The following is a 10,788-nucleotide window of genomic DNA, read 5'->3' on the forward strand; positions in this document are numbered from 1 at the left end:
ACACGCACACACGTGTAATCGTAAACATGTCACGCAGTTCACTTCCGCTGACACGGGGATGTTCGGCTCGGGTCGGTGGGTGTCATCGTTAGAACCGTCACGTCGCGTTACGGAAGAGGGTTAGGGCCAGTGAAGAGGGGAAAAAAAGGGTTCCAGGATTCTGACTTTATTCTCAGAATTCTGACTTTAGAATTCTGACTTTAATCTCAGAATTCTGACTTTAGAATTCTGACTTAAAAGTCTGAATTTTAAAGTGAGAATTCTGACTTTAATCTCAGAATCCTAACTTTATTAGTGCTACTATTATTCTCACTTTAAAGTCAGAATTCTGAGAATAAAGCGAGAATTCTGAGATAAAAGTCTGAATTCTCACTTTAAAGTCAGAATTCTGAGATAAAAGTCAGAATTCTCAATTTAAAGTCAGAATTCTCAATTTAAAAAGTCAGAATTCTCAATTTAAAGTCAGAATTCTAAAGTCAGAATTCTCAGAATAAAGTCAGAATTCTCACTTTATAGTCAGAATTCTGAGATAAAAGTCAGAATTCTCAATTTAAAGTCAGAATTCTAAAGTCAGAATTCTCAGAATAAAGTCAGAATTCTCACTTTATAGTCAGAATTCTGAGATAAAAGTCAGAATTCTCAATTTAAAGTCAGAATTCTCAATTTAAAGTCAGAATTCTAAAGTCAGAATTCTCAATTTAAAGTCAGAATTCTGAGATTAAAGTCAGAATTCTAAAGTCAGAATTCTGAGAATAAAGTCAGAATTCTCACTTTATAGTCAGAATTCTGAGATAAAAATCAGAATTCTCAATTTAAAGTCAGAATTTTAAGATTAAAGTCAGAATTTTAAGATTAAAGTCAGAATTCTCAATTGAAAGTCATAATTCTGAGAATAAAGTTAGAATTCTCACTTTAAAGTCAGAATAAAGTCAGAATTCTCACTATAATGTCAGAATAAAGTCAGAATTCTCACTTAAAAGTCAGGATTCTGAGAATAAAGTGAGAATCCTGCCAAATTATTTTTTTTTTCTTTCTTCTCTGGCCCTAATCCTCTTCCGTACTTTTTGGAGCTCGGAACTCTATAGAGTCGCTCCCCAGTCTGCTTTTACCTCAAAGGACACGCGTCAGCAGTTTGTGAGTTTTAACAGTGCATGTCTACTGTTTTCTGGAGTTTCACTGTAAAATTAAACCGTGGACGCTGTTGTGAATGTTTCAGCAGGAACAAAGCGAGCAGGCCCGTAGAGTGTTATTATTGTGAAGAATGGGTGCAATTTTAATGAGTTTGCTGCATGCGTGGGGAGCCCCAAAACCTTTTAGGTGGCAACTTTGTCCCACTCATAACTCTGACTGACTGCATAGAGCACACGTGTGCATTCAACACACACACACACACACACACACAGTACAGTACAAACCTCCCTCACCATTATTCTCCTTTTTTTAATATAAATTAAACTCTTGGCTTTCTGCTCAACAACCCTTTTTAATGTTAAAAGTGCAAGTTTGCCATTCGAATGCGCTACTACGAACTTAGGTAGAAGACCTTTCTTTGTTTAATGGTGCATTTGCTGAACCTTTCAAAGGATGTGCTTTTTTATTCACGCCGCATAAATATTCACTGTCAGAATACATCTCTGCTGCTTTTGCCGTAACGTTACTTCTGAGTGCAGCGATTGTTCAAAGTGTGGAAGTGATGTTTAACTCTTTGACTGCCAGACGTTTTCAGAAACGGGTTGTCGCCAGTGCCGGCCGATTTAAGCATTTTGACTGATCTTTCAAGGTGTTGTGTTTGGACTATGGAAAACACACATACTACCAAATGAAAGATTGAACTCTCATCTTTCATCAGAAAAAAAAAGTTTGTTTCTACCTTATTCCGTTCTTCAGTAATCAACAATAGAAAATGGTTAGTTTCACCGAAATGCTCTGTTTTGAAACAAAAAGCGAAGAAAAAGAGCTTTTTGTGAAACGATGTTATTTCATGCACTCTAGTGAATTCTACACTTATTTTTGTCCATGAATGATGCCACAAACACCTAAATAGTGCTTTACTTCTGTAATACACTACCACCAACAATGAAAAAGTGTTTTTGGATTGCAAAATACGTTTCTTTCCATTCAACAGTGTAACAATTTGACAAAACAATTTCGCAAACTATTTACAAATGTGTGCAACTGTGGTACTACTTACAATTATGTGGATGTTTCAAATACAGTTTTTCTTTTTGTAACACTGCCCTGCGTGCAAGGAGAGGGAGCAGGATTTGCACAACAGATACGTTTCACTTGCTGCCATCTAGGGGCCAAAAATAGTCATTAGGCTAACTAGATCTGCTTGAAACTTTCACCACAGCTGGCCAAGGCTTTCCTCCACCCGTTTCAAATTTATTTTTTTTTTAAAATTGGATGACGTCTTTTAACGTCACTGGCGGCCCTCCGTAGGTTTTTACTTGACGTCTTTTTACGTCCATGGCAGTCAAAGAGTTAAGAAGCCTTTCAAGTTTTGTTAATTCTGCTCGGTCCTTTTCGTGACTTACAGTAGCAGAAAAATGGAAGGATGTTTATGATTACATATTGTTTGTATGTTTTTGGAAAAACTGCTACCTGAACGGCTTTCTAGAAGGCAAATAGTTTAGGATTGTACAAGATTTTAGGGTGGTTGAGACCCTGTAACCCCCCAGAAGATATGAGCCCCTGCACTGAACAGCAGCCGAAACTCAACTCTGCATTTAGAACAAAAACAGAAGCAATCTGTCGTAAGATGACATTTTGTCGTTTGTTTAATTGTAAACAGCTCTTTTAGAAAAAGCTTACAGTGTATACAATAAATGTATTAGAAGCAGATGTCATTTTTAGTATACGCCGCATAGAACTGCTTGATTATGAAGAAAATATTAATCGTGATTATTTTGGTAATAATTAAAATCACGATAATTTCTTTTTTGGTACAAAACAAGAAAATGTTAAAACGTAAAAATGACTAAAACATATAAAATTCTTTGAAACCCTATAATTATTGAAAGAGGAATAAAATTATTTGTCCTCTTTGCGTGTTCCAAAACTTGAAGACAGATTTAATGTAAGAAAAAACACCTTTGCAAAAATGATTTTAATCTAACAGAGATCTCTGGACATCATGACATGCTCCAAACATCACATAACAGGTGGAATTTCAGAGTGCCGATTGTGTCTCTTCCGCGTGTAAAATGGCTTCTTATAGTTAAAACCGACCGCCTCGCTTTCATTTGTAGACAAAACATACTCTCTGGGTACTTTTCCATGAGCGATGGCGAAAACAGAGTCAGGGGTGCGTGTTCGAAACAGATTCTGTTCTCAAGGACCAAATGTGTTTTCCCACAGAGAAGGAACTTCTAGACCAAATAATATGTCCCAGCTTAAGGTCAAATTATACCGAGATCAACACTACTTGCTTTACACGTCTATAAAACCTTTCAACATGGTTAATATAAAGAATTAAGATGTTAATAATTTATAACAATGGTTAATATATGAAAATAAAGAATTTAAATGTTAATAATATCTAACATTATGCAAGTTCCTTTTGAATGAAACACAATTTCTAAAATTAGTTATTTTAAATAAAAAATAAAAAAGTGTAAATGTATAAACGTAAACAACTCAAAATTTGTATTAATAATCTCTCCTTTTTTTTTTACGATTATGCTGATTTTTTAATTGCGGTGTGTAATAATCGAAATTATTTCCCCACATATTCACCTGTTACATATTTTGGGAACATATACTTCGTTATTTGTTAAAAAGAGAGAGAGAGATCACAAAAAAAAAATTGTCTCAGTCAGTGAAAAAGCTACTTGGTCTTCTCCTCGCAGTCCTAACAAGCATTACGGTAAACATTCCCTAATCCATGCTGCTTGCCAAACTGCTCATTTCTGAGCCCCGAATAAAGCGAAATAATGATCCACTGGAGCCTCATCAAACCATTTCGCCTCCACCTCAATGGCTCACTTATCATACAAAAGCGAAATACAAATTAAATACAGTATTGTGTTAGATTACAGCTACAGCCTAGACATGGTGGTTATTTCTTTCTAAGTGTGTATCATTAAGATTTGATTAGCTCTATTGAGGACTCCTTTTAACTCATTCACTGCCATTGACGGCTATAGACGTCAAAAATTCATTTGAACTATTTCTGGTTTAACATTTTTTTTCCCACTTTTGTTAACAAAAGTATAAAAACCTAGAATTCTTTTTTTTTTGTATTAGAACAGATATAAAATGTGTGATTAATCGTGAGTTAACTAGTGAAGTCATGCGATTAATTACGTTTAAAAATTGTAATCGCCCGACGCCCCAAATTTTTTATATTTTTTTTCTCTAAAAAAAAACATAAAAAATGGAAATGATTTTTTTTTTTTTTTTAAAGATTATTAAAAATTAGGGCCATCAGGCGATTAAAATTTGTAATCGTAGTTAATCGCATGACTTAACTAGTTAACTCTTGATTAATCCAAAAAAATCTATCTGTTCTCAAAGTACAAAAAAAATCTCGATTTTCATACTCATGTTAACAAAAATGGAGAGAAAAAAAGTAATAAAAATTGTTCAAATGAATTTTTGACGTCTATAGCTGTCAATGTTAGTGAATGAGCTAAATGGGGGGTGGGCGCCTCCTGGAAAATAGTTCACAATAAATTAATTTAGCTAAATGGAATAGTTTGAACATATTCTTTTTTTTTTAATCCACTAATTTAAATTTTATTAATCCCCTCATCAATGCTAATGTCATGTATCCGTACCGATGTAATGTTAACCCTCCTCTATCGATTCAACTGCTGCATTTCTAACACCTCCTAACCTTCCTTCTTTCCCATTGTCTCCTCCTCACATTCCTTACCTCACTTTTCTTTTTATCTTCTCCCCCCCCCCCCGACAATCTCAATCTCCTACCCTATTTATCTTTGGCCTCTTTGGATCTCGTCCCCCCTCTGCCCCCCCCCCCCCCCCCCCCCCCCCCCCCAGGTGTTAAAAGGTTTCCCCGAGTGTCTCCAGGCGGACATCTGTCTCCACCTCAACCGGACTTTGCTGGAGAACTGTAAGGCTTTTAAAGGCTCCACCAAGGGCTGCCTCAGGGCCTTGGCCATGAAGTTTAAGACCACCCACGCACCCCCGGGTGACACGCTGGTCCACGCCGGGGACGTCCTCACTGCAATCTACTTTATATCAAGAGGATCTATAGAGATTTTAAGAGGAGATGTTGTGGTTGCCATATTAGGTAACTTTACTTGTCTTATGTTGTCGTTTTTGTTGATGTTGCTTTAATGTGAGTAATGCTTAACAACAACACAATATACTGTGCATTAGTTTATTGGCGCCCTCTGTTGGTTATCTGATAAAAGTTTCATGTCAGATTAAAGTATACTGTAGGTCTACTGTATGTCACCAGCAGGACTCAAATGGACATAAAATGCTCAGACTGACTTGATAATATTTTTACTTTGTGCGCGTTGGTATTAAAAATAACTTCTGGCTTCCTGATTATTTAAGTATAAAGTTCACATTTTTTTCATAGCCTGGACACAGAATCCAATGGATAAATTCTTTAAAATGATCAGTTGTATTTGAATTTTTTTTTTACTAATAATATAATAATAATTTACTTTTCTGTTTTTTCCTAAATGTATAAATTTTTTAGACATAATGATACAACTTTATACTGTACAGCAATTGGCCAAAAACAAATATACAACATTTACATAGGTAATAATGCTCACTCTGTGCAATATTAATTTAACTACTGTATATATTTATCAGGGATTTTTAATTACTCTTTGTTTCCAGACCGATACCAGTACGAGTATTCAAATCTTGATTGGTGACCGATACCAAGTACCAATACCACTCATACTTGACAGATATTTTTTAAACCTAAATACTGTACACCCCAATACCTTTATAGCATTTTTCCTTTCTAATTTCTAAGTTCCTGATCTAAAAAATGGCCACAAGAGGGCAGTGTCGGCCACTGTCATGTGTACCGATACCGGTTATTGTCCCGATACTTGCCCATCCCTAATATACTAATATATATGTATACTGATGGATGAGTGCCAAAACGAGGAATCACTATCTGCGCCGATACCTTTATTTTAAAGTATCAATACTTCTTTTCTTTATTTTTCCCTGCTTATAATCACCAGGAAAGAACGACATCTTCGGTGAACCAATCAACCTGTATTCTCGACCGGGCAAATCCAACGCAGACGTGAGGGCTCTAACCTACTGCGACCTTCACAAAATCTTCAGAGAAGACGTTCTAGAGGTGCTGGACATGTATCCTGAATTTGCAGAACACTTCTGGAACAACCTGGAAATTACTTTCAACCTGCGTGATGTGAGTTTTATACATCATTAAAAAAAAAAAGTGATTTATATTGCTCATGTTTTATTGTTATATTATTCAGACCAACATGATCCCAGGCTCTCCTAGCAGTGATGAGTTTAAATGTGGAGGGTTCAACAAATTACGCAGACGGAAATTATCATTCAGGCGACGCACAGAGAAAGGTGACAGATCCTCAATATCTTTTATTGGAACTTCTTCGTCTAGTAATACGCTTACATGAAATCCTCCACATTTTTTCCCCCCCTTCCCTGACCAGATGACGCAGATGTCGGCGAAATTAAAAAGTCCCACAAGTCTGTAAGTAGGAGAAGAGAGAGAGAAGCAGCCCACAACCAAAAACGTCAAGAGGCAGCAAAGAGGCAGTATCACAGATCAGTGTCTTCCCATTCCAGCGGGGATGAGGTACTAAATCCACCTTTTTTTTTGTCTTCTCCCTCGTAAGGTAAAATATTTTTTACGACACATACGTAAAATGAGCCAAAATTTGGCTCACTGTCGGAAGTGTGATATCTAAGTCATTTCTGAATTTTTTTTTTTACTTGCGACCACTCAAAATGTTCAGTGGCATCAGACCTATCTATACATTTAGTATATTTTTTATTTGTTTGTTTTTGATGCCCTCTATGGACAGTAAAATAAATATTGTCCTAAGAGCACAACTAACTATCATCTGTATATAGTGCCATCTGGTGTTTTATGGCTTTTATGACTCTAAAGTAAAAAAATAATAACTCTGCGTTTAGTTGTTGCCGCAGTAAAAAAAACGGGGGGGGGGGGGGGGAGAGAACAATGATGATGACATGTCAAATCGGTAAAATTACCGAATGAACAATACTGAGTTCTCCAGAAAAAAAATAAAAAAAAATAAAATTATAATTATCTCTCTAGTGCCATCTGGTGTATTATGGCTTTTATGACTCTAAAGTAAAAAATAATAATAATTCTGCGTTTAGTTGTTGCCGCAGTAAAAAAAACTGGGAAAAAAAACAAAAAAAAGAGAGAGCAATGATGATGACATGTCAAATCGGTAAAATTGCCGAATGAAGAATACTGAGCTCTCCAGAAATAAATAAATAAAAATAAAAATAAAATTATAATTATCTCTCTAGTGCCATCTGGTGTATTATGGCTTTTATGACTCTAAAGTAAAAAAATAATAATTCTGCGTTTAGTTGTTGCCGCAGTAAAAAAAACAGGAAAAAAAACAAAAAAAAGAGAGAGCAATGATGATGACATGTCAAATCGGTAAAATTACCGAATGAAGAATACTAAGCTCTCCAGAAAAAATAAAATAAAAATAAAATTATAATTATCTCTCTAGTGCCATCTGGTGTATTATGGCTTTTATGACTCTAAAGTAAAAAATAATAATAATTCTGCGTTTAGTTGTTGCCGCAGTAAGGGATAAATTGGGTAATCATGGGAAATGCACTATAACACATCAAGGTACAGTGCATCAAAAAAGTGAAAAATTATGATATATAATGGGAGTCAATGGGGCTAAATTTGGACATTTTTAATGATGTGTACTATAAAAATTTGCTTCAAACATATAATAATGACAATAATAATTTTGAAATTTTGGACGTGCCATTTTGAACTTTGACATGTTTTGGACAATTGGGTGCAATTTCAGCTCACTCAGTGATTTTTTTCATATGTTTTATATTTGATATTAATATTAATAAAAAGCAAAAAGCCCAAAAAATTGACACTTTCCTTAAGAGGGTTTTAAGTAACATAATTCTGTCGTGATCTGAAAGGGAGAAGAGTCAGTTGTAACCAGCCTTGCTCCGTCATCTGCAATGTTGGACAACCATCACGGACTGGCCGCACACAAAAACTTCACGGAGAACGCAGACGGGGACGGCGAAGTCAAGACGGGCAACACCTGCAATGCGTTGTCGGGTACGACGTCGTTGAACGTAACCTAATCTTTCTTTTTTCAAACGAATCATTCCGCATTCTCCTCTCTTGTATCATCAGGCGCCCTCTCAGGTGTGTCCAACATCTTCAGTTTCTGGGGGGAGAATCGAGGGGGTGGTCAATACCAGGAGGTTCCCAGCTGCAGCCTGGCCTCCCCCCCGCCCCTTAGCACACCTTTGCACAGCTTGAGCCGGCAGGAGCGCAACCAGCTGGACACACGCCTGGACATGATGCAAAAACAACTTCACAGGTGTCAACATATTAGAAAGAGAACAGGTTTAAAAAATAATAAAATAAATAATAAATTTCAAAAAAATTCAAAAAAAAAAAGAAAAAAAAGGAAAAAAAAGAAGAGCAATGATTTAAAAAAAAAAAAAAGGAAATAGAACAGGTTTGAACTGGATTTTCAGTCCAAACTAAACATCAGTTGACGATTAAATATTGTGTGCAGATTGGAAAGTCGCATGTCAGCAGATGTCGGAGCGATCATGCAGCTGCTGCAGAGACAGATGGCTCTGGTCCCCCCCGCCTATAGTGCTGTATCATCGCCGCCTCAGGTAGAAACCGAACAATGTATACGTTCAGGTCTCCCGACCAGGACCAAAAGAAAATGTTGCCAAGAAAGTCAACGTTCTAAAGTAATAATGTTATCTCAATGACAGGCCTCACCATGCGCTGATCCAGGAACAGGAGAGAAACTGGTCCTGCCTGTTACACAACTGGAGACAAACAGCCTGACCTCCTTATCACAGGTGGAAAACATTTCCAACACTCAAAATGCAACAGTCTACTGTTATTTACATTGAACTCACATTCTTGCTTTTTTTTTTTTTTTTTAAGTAGCGAATACATTTTTTAAAAAAGCGTCATCAAGCTGTTTAATGCCAAAACTTCAAACCTTAATTCATCTGCAGCGCCTAAGCGTAAGTGGTTCAGATAATGTATGGGTGCTTACTGTGTTTTACTGCCGCCAAGTGGCCAAGTTGCGCACAACAAAAGCTTGATGCCGCTAAGAAGTGTTCTAATTCTTTACATTCCACTCCAGGAATGCTATTTTCATTATTAAAATGCACATCACATAAGTATTTGTTGTTTTTGGGGAGAGGCTGCAACAGATTAATGCCATTTCCATTCATTTCAATGGGGAATGATGATTTGAGAAAAAAAAGTTTCAAGTCACGGAATGAATTCGGCATTCGTGTCTCAAGGCACCACTATAATTAGATGGATGGATGGATGGAAGGTAGGAAGCAAGATGGATGGATGAATGGACGATTGACATATGGATGGATGGTCAGATGGCTGGAAAGATGGATGAATAGGCGATGTATGGATGATGATGGAATGATGGATGGATGGATGCAAGGAAGGATGATGTTTGGATGGATGATTGCCAGATGGTTGGATGGTTGGACCGATGGCTGGAAAGATGAATGAATGGATGATGTAAGGATGACAGATGGAGGGATGGATGGAAGGAAGAAAGAATGATGGATGGATGATTGTCAGATGGGTGGATGATGAATGGATGGTCAGGTGGCTGGAAGGAAGGATGATGGTTGGATGGATGATTGCCAGATGGATGGATGGTTGTATGGCTGGACCGTTGGCTGGAAAGATGAATGTATGGATGATGGATAGGTGGATGGATGGATGGATGATTGACAGATGGCTGGATGATGAATGGATGGTCAGATGGCTGGAATAATATAAAGGAATAAAGGAAGGAAGAATGATGGTTAGATGGATGATTGCCAGATGGATGGATGGTTGTATAGCTGGACCGATGGCTGGAAAGATGGATGAATGGATGATGTAAGGATGACGGATGGACGGATGGGTGGATGGATGGAAGGAAGAATGATGGATGGATGATTGACAGATGGGTGGATGATGAATGGATGGTTGGATGGCTGGACGGATGGTTGAAAAGATGGATGAATGAATAATGGATGGTTGGATGGCTGGACCGATGGCTGGAAAGATGAATGTATGGATGATGGATGGGTGGATGGATGGATGGATGATTGACAGATGGCTGGATGATGAATGGATGGACTGATGGCTGGAATAATGGATGGATGGATGGATGGAAGGAAGGAAGAATGATGGTTAGATGGATGATTGCCAGATGGATGGATGGTTGTATAGCTGGACTGATGACTGGAAAGATGGATGAATGGATGATGTAAGGATGACGGATGGGTGGATGGATGGAAGGAAGAATGATGGATGGATGATTGACAGATGGGTGGATGATGAATGGATGGTTGGATGGCTGGATGGATGGCTGAAAAGATGGATGAATGAATAATGGATGGTTGGATGGCTGGATGGATGGCTGGAAAGATGAATGTATGGATGATGGATGGTTGGATGGATGGATGGATGGATGGATGATTGACTGATGGCTGGAATAATGGATGGATGGATGGAAGGAAGGAAGAATGATGGTTGGATGGATGATTGCCAGA

At 37.4% G+C, this 10,788-nt stretch overlaps 1 protein-coding gene across 2 annotated transcripts in view; it reads left to right on the plus strand.

The window, feature by feature from the left end:
• kcnh2b (potassium voltage-gated channel, subfamily H (eag-related), member 2b) overlaps positions 1 to 10,788 on the plus strand; it is a 169,605-nt gene that overhangs the window by 151,380 nt on the left and 7,437 nt on the right. For both annotated transcript variants that reach the window (XM_077554229.1, XM_077554230.1), the window contains 8 exons: positions 5,005 to 5,257; positions 6,183 to 6,376; positions 6,447 to 6,549; positions 6,645 to 6,790; positions 8,152 to 8,296; positions 8,375 to 8,564; positions 8,766 to 8,871; positions 8,977 to 9,066. In XM_077554229.1, the coding sequence (XP_077410355.1) occupies positions 5,005 to 5,257; positions 6,183 to 6,376; positions 6,447 to 6,549; positions 6,645 to 6,790; positions 8,152 to 8,296; positions 8,375 to 8,564; positions 8,766 to 8,871; positions 8,977 to 9,066 (1,227 nt within the window). The remainder of the gene's footprint in view (positions 1 to 5,004; positions 5,258 to 6,182; positions 6,377 to 6,446; positions 6,550 to 6,644; positions 6,791 to 8,151; positions 8,297 to 8,374; positions 8,565 to 8,765; positions 8,872 to 8,976; positions 9,067 to 10,788) is intronic.

This window comes from Vanacampus margaritifer, chromosome 20 (assembly GCF_051991255.1).
Source record: "Vanacampus margaritifer isolate UIUO_Vmar chromosome 20, RoL_Vmar_1.0, whole genome shotgun sequence".
In the NCBI taxonomy this organism is placed as follows: Eukaryota; Metazoa; Chordata; class Actinopteri; order Syngnathiformes; family Syngnathidae; genus Vanacampus; species Vanacampus margaritifer.